Raw genomic sequence first — 13,327 nt, forward strand, 5'->3', positions numbered from 1 at the left:
CTTTTGTCCCGGAGACACGGGGTCAGTTTTATATGAGGGGCACTCATGCCCATATATGTAATGGGGTCAGGGTATAGTTTAATCTCAGGTCGCCATCTTACTGTGGTGGGCTTGGGGAGGATGAGGTGGTTCCTTATGGTCCATGGTCTTGGCTGCTCTAAGCCAGAGTTCTCTGCCATGATCTTGACCGCTCAACAGGGACATAAGTCAATTAGTCTCTCCTCTGTCCAATAAAACAAAGCAAACAAACACTTCCTGGGGCTCCATTCTATTCCACTAGCTGAAGTAGCTCTGCTTTTGGGTCTGCGCAGGATTGCTCAAGTGAGCAGAAAAGAACTAATAAGAGTGGCACTGGAGAGAGGATCATCAAGAAGGGACAGGGCTGTAGGGATCTGAACCAAAAGAGGCAAGTAGACTCACAAGAGAGGGCTTCTGCTGGGGCTGATGCTCCTGGAGGCTGGCTGGAGAAGGGCTGGTACTGAGGGCATTCTCTATGTCTCGGTCCAGCTGATCCAGTTTCATGATGAGCAATGCCATGGAGTCAATCCGTCTTCGCCCTCCATCTTCTCTCATTTCCTGAGGAACAGAAGAAATTGTTACTGTATTAGAGAGGCCATTTCCTGAGAGGGGAAAAACTCTTGTGATGGGATCAACTGTAAAAACCCAGCCCCCTTCTCCTCCCTTTCCAGGCTCCTTACTTCCCTGATACTTTGACTCAGTGACAACAGACTCCTGTTGATTCCATGAATAAGACTGGCTGTCTTACCACTCTCCCCCACAAAACCCTCCACAATTCCCAGAGTTCTCTCCCTCCTTGGCCCTGACTCCTGTCCTCTCTATCTTCCTTTAAGTCCTGACTAAAATCCTACCTCTTACCTCAAGCCTTTCTTGAACCCTCCTCAATGCTAGTGATTTCCAGCTGAGATGACGTCCAGCTTATCTACTCTGTATCTTATAGACATAGTTGTCTGGAGGCTCCTTGAGGGCAGAATCTGCTTTTTGCCTTTTATATATATATCAGAACCTGATTCTAGATTTCCTGTTCGGCTCATCTTCCACCATGCCCTGCCTCTCATACATTTAGAAAAAAAGACACTTTTCTAGGAAAAACAACAAAAAAGAATTTGGGATGCTTATCCTAGAAAAGGGGTGGAGGGATTGGTACCAGCTTGGAGAAGCAGGGGGTTTGGGAGCCAATCAGGAAAGTAAAAGAGCGGAGACATAAAGAGGTACGGTCCCATGTGTGCTGCTTGGTGCCAGAGGGTCTTGAGGGTTAATGCATTTGAGTTTTTGGGAAAAAGACTTGGCATCAGTTTTAGGACAAAATTCCCGACAATGGAAGGTGTTTGGCATTGTGATGGTCTACTTCAGGGGATCGGGACAATAGAGTCCAGAAGGATATTCTGCAGGAATGTCTGTGAGGGGAGCCTGGGTGGAGTGGGGTAGGATTGAGGCTTCTGAGGCTCTTCCGCCTCTTCCACCTCTTCCAGGGACTCAGTGGGATGTTTAAAGGAAACCAGAGAAGCCTAGAGGCAGAGATGAGGAGGGAGAGCACCGCAGGCATGGAGGACAGCCAAAGAGCAATGCATGTATGTGGAAAGTCAAGAATAGTTTTATTGTTCTCTCCTCATGATCTTGATGATTTCAGTCATCACTTTTGCTTGCCAAGATCTTTTGGAATCTTGACTCAGCAATCCAGTATCTGAGCTGTGTTTTCCAGCTTTTGTGGCATCATCTGCTCCTTTATCCCAGTCACCAATGAACATGTTTCCTAGCACAGGGCTAAGGAGACATTCTCCTATCATGAAGGGACTCTTCTATCCTTCAGGACTAGTCAAAGATCATCTGAAGGAGGGCGGACCTGCTCTTGGGTCTCTTCTCTCCTTGCTCTTGGATGCATTTATTAGGGGTCATTGGCCTGACCTCACTAAGGAAGAGAGAGGTTGTTTGACCTTCTCCTCACTGCTTTGTGCTGTCCACCCACTCATAAATATCTGCTTTATCCCTCTCAATCCCAAGATCCTTCTCCGTGGAAGAAAAAAACAAGCAGACTAAGGGTTGGTAGCACAGCCTCCTGACCAAGCAGTGCCCTACTCCTCAAAGCTGCCCTGACCCTTGTTTGCTTTCAACCTCCGGTCCAGCAAAACTAAAGAAAACTCAAATACATATATAGAGATGTGCACGCTAAAAAAGCGTAGGAAATATGGGGGGGGGGAGGGAGAGACCCAAAGTGGAGAGTGAGTGAAGCAGAATCCCCTTCTCTCACCCCGCCAGTTGCACACAGGCCTTGGAGACGATCGATAGACACAACATCCGCATCTCTTATTATAAGAGGGGATACAAACGGGGGTCCCAGCTCCAAGGGATCTGACTAGTCCCCCACAATGCTCTCCGTCCTTCCCAAGAGGGAGCCTTCTGGTCTTCCCACTAACTCACAGCTGCCTCTTTCTATCTGGCTTCCCCAGAAGCTGACTGAGCTACCAGTCTGTGACCGGCCGGAGCGGATTAGATTTCTTTCAGAAGCTGCCTCTGAAAAGGCTTGTGACTGTTAGGTTGAGGTCAGTGAGCTCCGACAAGGCCGCCTTTCCTCCATCCTTCCAGACAGGAAGAGACCAACCTCCTACGGGAAGTCCCTGCTCTAGCAGCTGTCACTTCCCAACTGTTCCTCCTCTGCCTTCTGCCTGCTAAAACCCTCCCCTGGAGCTCCTAGGATGCGCCTTAAAGACAGCCTCCGCCTCTCTCAAATCTCATCCTATCTCTGCCCTCCCATTACAACACACATAGCCTACAATAAACACACATACATGCATGTCACAACATGCATGTAAATATAACGCAGTACTGCGTGCACACATAAAACACATCTATAATGCATGCACACAAACTACATAGGATATAAAGCTCACTCTGCACATATAGGCACAGTTGCATATGTTCAGACATACACATGCATAGATATACACACATATATAACACAATGCATGTATGCATACACATGCAAACACCTATACGTTCACACTCAAATATATGAATAACACAGTATGGATACATGTGTATGATACACACACATACAAATATATTTGTTGTTTTTGATGCTTTGTGACCGTATATGGGACCTTCTGGGCAAAGATACTGGGGCGGTTTGCCATTTTCTTTTCCAGTGGATTAAGGGAAACTGGTCAAGTGACTTGTCCAGTGTTATCCAGTTAGCATGTCTGAGTCTGGATTTAAACTCAGATCTTCCTAACTGGAGGCTCAGTACTCTATCTCACACACACACACACACACACACACACACACACACACACACACACTTCATGGGCTGACTTCCTTTTCCTAATGTTAGACCCCTGGATCTGACCTGCCCTTTTTCTGACTTCTTTGGGATGGAGCCTGCCAAATCCAGGGTGACTAGCAAACCCCAGACTCCAGAATCCTTGGCCATCCATGTGTCAGTCATTCCCCCTCCAGGTCTTTTTTTGTACATCAGCATTAGGTCTGGGATGATGACTCTCTTGGAGGTTTCCTCCACTTTCAGAAGGTGAAATTCTGATGACGAAGCCTCAGAGATGTTCCAGGAACCAGATCTGCTTTTGCCAGAGAGTTGTCTGTCTGTCCGGTTGGAGTCCATCATCTTCAAGTGATGATGCAAGGGCTGGCAATCTGTTTCCCACTCCCCTGTCTAGTCCCTTGTTCTGTCTAGAACAAGGTTCTTAATCTGAGGCTTGTGAACTTGTTTTTCAGATATTTGGATCACAGTATTTCAGCTGCCTTTGTAATCCTATGTACCTGCTCTGGTACAATCTAAAAATATCATTTTGATAAGGAGTTTGTGTCTTTTACCAGACTGACTTTCCAAAGATCTAGGACACATCTAAAAGGTGAAGAGTCCCTGGACTGGGTGGTCTTACAGCAGTATCATGCCTGCTTCTGTCTCCATTGATTCTCCCTCAAAAGATCTCTACTCTGTCTCTTTCCCCAGGTGTCTAGACTCCCTGACAAGATTCCTTAATGCCTTCTGCCTTCCTTCTTGTTGTGGGGGTGAAGAGGTGCACCCCTTGGGTTTGGGAAGGATATATTTCTGCAAGAATGTAAGATTCTGAAGCTTAGCTTAAAAATAAAAAGAGAAATTTATTAATTTAGAGAGTAATATTGAGAATGGCCAGGAGGATGGTACAGGTGGAACAGCAAGATGGAAAGCTGCTGCTTGGGAGGACAGCATGGATGGAAAGGCTGTCCCCCAGATGACATCAATTCTGAAGATTTTTATACACTTTACAACAGATGCTGTGTCATGGTGAGGAGGTGACCCTAGAGTGGTAGACCCTCAGGCATTCGGTGAGGGGTTTGGCCATCTGACTGGGGTCTGCCTGGAGACATGGGGAATGATCCTCATAAAAGATTCTTTAGTTTTAGGGAACAGACTGATGTCTGAGATTTAACCTGATAGGATCGAGGTGTAGCCTGGAGGTGCATCTTTCTGTGCATCTTAAATCTAAAGGAGGATCAAAGAAGATAATCCTCTCAGCGTTTTATAGGAGTTATTAGATGTTTTGGGTTAGGAGTCATGAGGATGTAAGGGAGCAAAGGAATTTCCCTGATAATAGTTTGCCTGAGTTTCTGGGGGTACAATGCCCATGCCACTTCTCTCTATCTAATTTCATTTTATGTGAATTAGGAATGATGCTAATTTTGACTCTTTCAAATTAATTTCCAAGCACAAGGTTCCGCTCCTAAATCCCTGGGACTCCTCTGGGTTCACCTTGGCCTCCTTGCTTTAGGAAGTCTAATTGCTGACCTTTGGAAAAGGCAGTCCCACATAATGCCCCTCCAGACTGGTCAAAGGCAGAACCATGAATATTGCTTTATTTATTCATCTTTTATTATATTTATTGTATTATATTTATGCATTTATTGCATTTGTTTTATTGTATCTATCTTTGCTGTCCACAGTCACTTTCTTTGAACTCTTTCTATGCTATATGATGTGCCCCTTCCCTCAAGCATATTCTCCCTGAGGTGACTGACAATCTCACTCACTGTATAGGTCTCTTTCTGATGTTATTTTCTGACCACTGGGGGCAACTAAAAAGAATCTAAGCATAATCTGGTCTCAGTTGGCCCTCATAAACCATCATGTCCAATCCTAAACCCAAAGGTTGTTCAGTGCCACTAAAGACCATGTATATAAAAAATCATGATAGTGGTACAATGTCTGAGTAGCTGTTATTAGTGACCCCATAACATCAATAAGAAAATGTGCATGAGATGTAGTGACCAATTTGGAATCTAGAAGATATAGATACAGGGCAACTAGAAAAGAAAAAAAAGGAAACTAGGAATAGAGGAGAAATGGAAGAGAACAAGTCCCCAACCTTCTCTGTTTGCTAGGAATAGTAAAAGCAAGCACTTTAAGAGTCTTCTGACCCAAAGTTCAACTGTGGGCATCTCTATCCACCTCTCACATAGTCATGACTCAGCCTGAACCCCTCCTCAGACCATGGGACTGTCCAAGTGTGGAAAGTAAAGAGGGAGGAACCTTAGAAGGGAAGTAGAAGACAAGGACTAAGCAAGCACAATCCATAGTCAAGCCTGAGGGAATTGTACTCAGGCTAGTCTTCTGTAAAGAAGAGACAGAGGTTACTCAGGGCAGGGTCATGAGGCAATACCATCCTCCCTGACTCCCACCCCAATACAAGTGCCGAGGATAAAAAAAAAAAACATGTTCCACCTCAGAGCTCTGTGTGGCCAGAGCACAAAACTAGAGACAAGTGACTGAGAATACAAAAGGAAGGTGGACACACCAGCTGTTACAGAGAAAGCCTGACTTTTATAACTTATCTCTCAGCAGATAATAGAGAGAGATCATACAAAGAGAAGGAAGAATAAAGAAAATCTAAACCTAAATAAAAAACTAAATCTAAACCTAAAACAAAATCTAAACCACTATGAATGTTATACTATGAAGGAAAATGAATCTAAATTACCCATTGAAATAATGAATCCCCAGAAATAGCTTCTAGATGCTTCAAAGAGGAAATTAAAGATTTAAAAGATGAATTCAGGAATGATTTTATATCACAAATCAAAGAATTCAGCACAAAAATTGAACACGTATGCACAGAAGACCAGAATCATGATGGAGGATCTCTCCAAAGAAGTAAAGGGATTGAGAGAAGAAAGAATAAACTGAGAACACAGAACATATCAAAGTAGAAGACAAATTAGCAGGGGAGAAGCACAAATCCATTGTGGGGAGGTGGGACAGAGAGACACAGATTGGGTTAACTGGGAAAATAAAAAAAAGAAAAGAAAAGAAACCCAATACAACCATATCAACCACATGACTGGCCTTAAAGACAAAATGCACATAAGGATCTTAGGTCTCCTAAAAGAACACAACAAGTTTGAAAACAATGTTTAACTGTACTCTTATCAGGCAGAAAAGAATATGAGAAAACTTTCTAGAAATCGTGAATCATAAACGTCAGCATTTGGGGGCTGATTCCCAGAATAGATATATAACACTGAATGTCTGGGGTCAATCTCTGAGGTAGGGGAGGGGAGACAGGCACTAAGCTTTATCTTCCAAGCCAATCACAGACCCATAAGAAAAGGAATAGCTTGTGGAATTTTATCCAAAACATACAACATAGTAAAACTTGGCCATCCAAGTCCCCCAAAGCCAGGCTACAGGATTGATTGATGGGATCCATAGATCACCACCAGAGGAAAAACCAAAGCAAATCTAACTAAAACTCCATGCTTCCATCTCTAAGAGAAAGCTCATTGACTATGAAGGAAATTCAGTGTGAATATCAGAACCATTCCAGATCCCTGAGATACTGGAGAACAGAATAGATTAGGCTATTCTGAAATCAAAATAGCTTGACTGCTATCCCAAATAACATCCAGCAAACCTGAGCCTGATTCTTAATGGATGTCAACAAAAAAGAAGCCTTTGAGACACCTTGGAGTGTCTCCACCTTGGGGGGGGGGACAAACCCAAATATCCCTTAGAACTGAGTAGAGTATTTGACTATGTGTTTAACAAAAAAATGGCAGAAGTTGATGCATAAAAAGGGCAGGGAAGGAGATGTAGCCTGATGCTAGCTAGCAAAGCCAGGAAGGGCCAGAGAAACTGGGACTGAGGACCTCCCTGGCTGGAAAACCAATCCTGCCCCCCCTGCCCCCCCTTTTAAAAAACAGGCTTATAAGTGGGAGACCAGGAACTGAGCCAGTGGGAGGAAGGACCATGACTGCAGAGCCAGGGAGAGGGGCCAGCCCACTGCAATGATCTGTCAACATGGAATCTAGAAACCCCAGACTTGTAGCATAGTAAGATCTGACGAACCCCAAGTTTCAGGACTAGCTTATAGATTGGAGACCCCAAAGCTTGTACTTGTTCCCAGCTCCTGAGAGAATCAACCCTGAAGGGAATAAAGACAATCCACTTGAGGTGGAAGCTAAGCCCAATTCTAGTGATTCTTTATCACAGTAGGCAGTGTGTCAGTCTCATAAGCTGAAGGTCCCCAGTTCGTCCCCAGAAAGAGGGTGTGATACAGTGGGAGAGGCTTCTGGAGACCAGAAGAGTCACTCGACTGAGAGGGTGGATCAAGCTGGAACCATATCTTGGGTGAAGTCAGTGCAGTGACTGGAGCATGAGAAATGAGAGACCAGACGCAGCCTTTTCCTCCATCCCATCTTCTCTCCCACTTGGCCTCTGGGGTCCCTCTCAGGGGTTCCCATGCATGACCTGTGGTGGAAGCCCCTGGCCTGAAGCATGATTTGCCAGGAGAGCAGTCCCCTGCATGGGCCCCTTGGGGAGGTACTGTGGGGGATGTCCTTCCACTTTGTGGTCCCAAATCTGCAGCTGAGCCAGGAAGTCATTGCCTCCAGTAAAGGGCATCTCCCAGGAGGAAGGGCATCAGTGGGCAGAAGCAGAGATGGAATCAATTACCCTTGTATTTATTTATAAGTGTAAGTAAGCCCAGGCTTCCCAGAGCACAGTTTGGACAAGGATACCAGGACCAGGAATAGCCTAGGCCTCCCTCAGAGCACAGGAAGAGCAATAAAATAAAGGACAAGATTGGTCAACAAGGTTTATCCCTTAAAAGCTCAGAAACCAAAATGTACATTTAAGAACAAAGAAAACAAAGACCAAGGATTCCCAGGATGCCTGGGATGCAAAGAAGTGAAAATGAGCAAATAGCCCTCAGGGACATTTGGCTTCCTTCTGAAAAAAGATGCTGGAGACAGGAACCTGAATGTCTCTCCTGGATCAGGAAGTGCTTGCCCTAAGATTCTCCTCAGGAACCTGCGATGCCTTCACTTCCCCTTCTTCTGGTGACCTGACTTTCTCCACCCACAAACAACTTGGCCACACTAAGGTGTGGGAGGCAAGGGGGAGAGTCTAGGTCTCCTCTTCCACCAGTGAGTGACTCAAAAAGTCCTTTAGATATTGCAACACCATGATTCTCGCTTAGCCCTTGCCCATCCTGAAGCTTCTCTTCCTTCAGATAGGCCTCCCACTTGAAGGAAGGCCTCCAGGACCATCATCATTCTGGTTGCCCCTTCCCTGAATGTTCTCCAGCTTGCTCAACCCTTCCTAAGGTGGGAGGACCCCAGGATTGTAGAAGACCAGCCAAGGTAGGGAGTACACAAGACTTTGAGTCAGGAAGACTTGAGTTCAAATTTTCCCTTAGTTACTTTCCAGATGTGTGACCCTGGGCAGGTCATGTCAGTGCTCTAGACCTCAGTTTCCTCATTGGTAAAGTAAAATGGAGATAATAACACTCATCCCCCAGGCTTAAAAACATTCTGCAAACCTTGGCTCTTGCATTTCCTCCTCATCTCTGTCCAGAGAGAGGGCAAAGAGCATCCACTTGGATCTCCATGGGGGGGATGGGCAGGGAGTGAATGATCTAAAGGAGGAAGCCAAGAGAACAGATGCTCATTGGAGCCATCAGCTTGGGGGGCCAGGAGGTGCTGGGGAACAGTTGTCTCTAGGGGAGCCAGCACAGGGCAAGGACAGAACTTGTCACCAATGGAAACCAAAGGGACTGAGTCCCATGGCTAATGGCCCAGATACCACGGTAATGACAGGGCACAAAATTAACTGTCCTGACCTATCCCTGGCTTCAGACTGACTCAACCTAGATATTATTGTCTAAATAGGGAAGATTGACAGGATGAAATCATACAGACCTGGGTTCAACCACCACAAAACAAAAACACATCTGATTGCCTCCAATCCTCACAGCTTAGAAAAAAGGGAGCCTGAAAATTCTGGACCAGGGAGGCTGTCTCCAAATCCTTGGTAAATCCTAGGAATTATCATGGAAATGAGAGTTAGTGACTGTGTGGAAAAAGGAAGCTGTGATTACATCTAGCCTGGGTGGCGTTGTCAAGAACAGGTGAGGTGAGACTGACCCTCATTTCTTTGAGGAAAACTATATGAAGAGATGAGGGAAATCTATTTGCTTAGGTTTAAGCCAAGCACTCGACAATGTTTGTCCTGTTATTTTTGTGGGAAAAGGGTTAGAAATTTGGCCCAAGAAATAGTAAGAGTAGGTGGATTCAAAGTGAGTAAATGCAAATTTATAAGGAACTAGGTCAAATGTATAAGAAATCAAGCCATTCCCTAATTGACAAAGTCATCAAAACTATCAACGATCACATGAAAAAGTGTTCTAAATCCCACATGATTAGAGAAATGCAAATCAAAACAACTCCAAACAACCTCATGCCTAGCAGACTGGCCAGTATGACAGTAAAGGAAAGTAAAAAATGTTGGAGAGGATGTGCCAAAATTGGGACCCTAATGTATTGGTGGAGTTTTGAATTGATCCAACCATTCTGGAAGACAATTTGGAATTATACACAAATGGTTTTAAAAGATTGCATGCCACTTGATCCAGCAATACCACTACTGGGTTTGTACCCCAAAGAGATAATAAAAAAGGCTATATAAAAATATTCATAGCCACACTCTTTGTTGTGGCAAAAAAAATTGGAAAACGAGAGGGTGTTCCTCAATTGAGGAATGACTGAACAAATTGTGGTTTATGATGGTAATGGAATACTATTGTGCTATAAGGAATGATGAACTGCTTGATTTCTATGTGAATTGGAAGACCCTCCATGAACTGATGTGGAGTGGAATGAGTAGAACCAGGAGAACATTGTACACAGAGACTGAAACATTGTGGGACAATCAAATGGAATTGACTTGGCTTCCATTAGCCATCTGATAATCTAAGACATTCCTGAGGGACTTATGAGAAAGAATGTTATCCATATTGAGAGAAAGAACTTTGGGAGTGGAAACTCAGAAGAAAAACATGATTGATCAATTGTTTATATGGGTACATGATTTGGGGTTTTGATTTTAAAAGATTGCTGTTCTATTACAAAAATAAATAATATGGAAATAGGTATCAAGTGATAACATATGTATAATCTAGTGGAATTACTTGGCAGCTCTGGGGGAGGGCAAGAGGAGAGGGAGAGAAAATGAATTATGTAACCATGGAAAAATATTTTAAAATTAAAAAATTAAAAAAAATTAAAACTCAAAGTGGCTGGATCCAAAGGAGAATTATTAAGGGTCGGGATGTCAATTTGAAGATGGTCTTTTGTAAACTGTCTCAGAATCTGTCTTTGTGACTTTTCCTATTTTTAATCATTAAATTGCATAAAGAATGGATAGTTGATTACTGAGTTTACAATGGGCAAAAATGGGGAGGAATTATTGATATTCAAAACCCTAGGGAAGGCGAGATGGAGCAGTGGATGGATAGACCATGGGACCAGGAGAGGAGATCTGAATTTGAACCTGGCTGTGTGACACTGAACAAGTCACTTCATCATGCTCAACCTCAGTTTCCTTATCTTTAAAATGAGGACCTTGGAGTTGATGGCCCTGGAGGTTCCTTACTGTCCCCAGATTAGTGAGGTGGTACTTTGCTTTTCAACTGAAATTCTATTGTGTTCTTCGAACTTTAACCAAGTATCAGCAGACCATCATCATCTCCTCTTGGACTTCCTCAGATTGTAGCTTTTGCTTGGTATGTCACCTCTAGGCATGAGGGGTCCAGCTTCTTCTCCTTGATAATCCTTTCTCATTCAAAGGCAGAACTCTTGGTAAAGTCCCCGCATTTTGTAAACCTTAAAGCATGTTAGAGATTTGATTGATTATCATTCTCATCATCAAATTGTTATGATTATGGTGAGGATGCTGCTGCTGATTCAGTAGTCCCCCTTGTTCTCCTTCTTCTACAGGTGCCTCCCTGACCAGCACAGAATGGACCATCTTTCATTCTCAGACTACAGGAGGCCACCAGAGGGCTATCTGGCCCTATTAGTGTAGATTCAGGGACATTTGACTTCAGTGACCTGTCCTCAGGGCCAGCTGGCTGTCTAGTTCCAAACTGCTACACGGACCTGTGGCTAACAAGGGATGTGGTCCAGGTGATCTGGGGCAGGAGCTGCTCATGTATAACCTCTATAATCATTAGTAAGGAGCAAACTGCAAACCAATGGGATAGGCTGAAAAAGTCCCCAGAGGGAAGACCAAGACTATAGGGATGCTAAGCCTAAGAAGCCTGGACCTGGGCAGTGAGGGAGGGGAGGGAAAACTTGCCAGGAACCTCAGGAAACCAAGGTGGTGCCACAGTGGAGAGAGAGGGGGTTCTGGAGTCCAGAAGATCTACTTAGCCCCAAATCCTAGCCCAGACACTATCGGTGTGACCTTGGGTAAGTCACTTCACCTTGATTTGCCTCAATTCCCTCTTCTCTAAAATGAGAATAATAATCACCCTTATTCCCCAGGATTATTGTGAGGTTCAAAGGAAATGATGTTTGTAGAGCATTTTATTTACCTTAAAGAACCAAGTAACAGTTAGCAATTGCCAGGGAATGAGAAGGAGAAGGAAGGATGACAGCTCCAGCTCTCCTGGGGTGGAATGCCTTCTTGGCTTGGCTCAGCACCATGGAGGCCATGAGGTAGAGATTCTCCATTTCAGTAACTGAGGTCAACCTTGTGGCATGTGCACATCAGGGACTCCATGGCCTTAGACTGAAGCTTACAAAGAGCCATTGATTACCCTGTAATAACATACCATCACAGAAAAGAGAGGGAATATAGCACCTACGGTACACCTGGAATCAGATGACATCCAATTTTTTTCTTTTTAAAACTCAGGTTGGCCTTTGAGTGGCAGAATTTGTTTACTAAAATAAAACTTGGAAGAAGGGGCAAAAGCGAAGGGAACAAGCATTTTTTAAGTACCTACTGTGTGCCAGGCATTGTGCTGAAAGCACCTTACAAATAGTGTCCTCACAATAACACTGGGAGGTAGGTGTTGTTAATATCCCCATTTTACAGCTGAGGAAACTGAGGCATACAAAAAATAATTTCCAGGTTTCATTTCCCTTGGGACAAATGGGGAATGGAAACTTAGAAATTTTCGGTCAGAAGTATTTGAGAAAACAAAGGGTTAAGCAGGACATGCTTGGGCAGGTCCCATTTCCTTGAAGCCACTGTTAAGCAGAGGGATTCAGCTGCAAGCATAGGAGGTTCTTCCTGAAGAACAGGATAAGGGACTGGAGAGATGACTTCATTCATACAGAGGATTCTTAGGTGAGCACCCTTTCTATATCCTCAGGGTGCTCCTTAGACCCCTGAGACGTGAAAGGACCTTCCTCAGGTCACACACAGACCAGGCTTAGAGGAAGAATAAATGTTGGTCATTCACGGTTCTGTGTCACTGAGGCTGGAGCTCTCTGGTGGAGGGCCCCAGGGATCCAGGCTTGTTCTTGGACTAGGCAGCATTTTTGTCAATGATTCTGGTAAAAGACCTTGAGGCTGTGCATTTAGTGGACAGTCCTTCTCTGAGGCACCTTCCCTGACTGTTGAGCTGACTAGCTTTCCCTCTTCTGATTTACATCAGCCTTTTCATTAGAAAGCATCCATTCATGACGCCATTCTACTTCTCTTTGTAGATTAGAGCCTCCTTGGAGGCTCAGGCAGAAGGGTTGACCCAGCTACCCCCAGCACCCAGGACAGCCTTTTGCTCTGAGTCATCACCCATTGTAGGCAGCCCATCCCTAGAGAGGGAGGGAGGGAAAACTAAGGAGAAAGCAAGGCTGGCTAACTTCCCAATGTGGGGCTTCCACAGGGAATGGCTTTCTTTTCACAGCCAGCACACCCCAAACAGTTGTTAGCACTTCAGGAGAGCTAGGTGGTACAGTGGATTGTCTTGGACTTGGAATCAGGAAGACCTGCAAGTCCCTTCATCAATCTCAGCCTCAGTTTTGTCATCAA

General features: G+C 44.5%; 1 protein-coding gene across 3 annotated transcripts in view; it reads right to left on the reverse strand.

Moving 5' to 3' along the window:
* DLC1 (DLC1 Rho GTPase activating protein) overlaps positions 1-13,327 on the reverse strand; it is a 207,888-nt gene that overhangs the window by 161,908 nt on the left and 32,653 nt on the right. For all 3 annotated transcript variants that reach the window (XM_007495633.3, XM_056803392.1, XM_056803394.1), the window contains exon 3: positions 421-576. In XM_007495633.3, coding sequence (XP_007495695.2) covers positions 421-576 — 156 coding nt within the window. The remainder of the gene's footprint in view (positions 1-420; positions 577-13,327) is intronic.

The sequence above is a fragment of the Monodelphis domestica genome, chromosome 6, assembly GCF_027887165.1.
Source record: "Monodelphis domestica isolate mMonDom1 chromosome 6, mMonDom1.pri, whole genome shotgun sequence".
In the NCBI taxonomy this organism is placed as follows: domain Eukaryota; kingdom Metazoa; phylum Chordata; class Mammalia; order Didelphimorphia; family Didelphidae; genus Monodelphis; species Monodelphis domestica.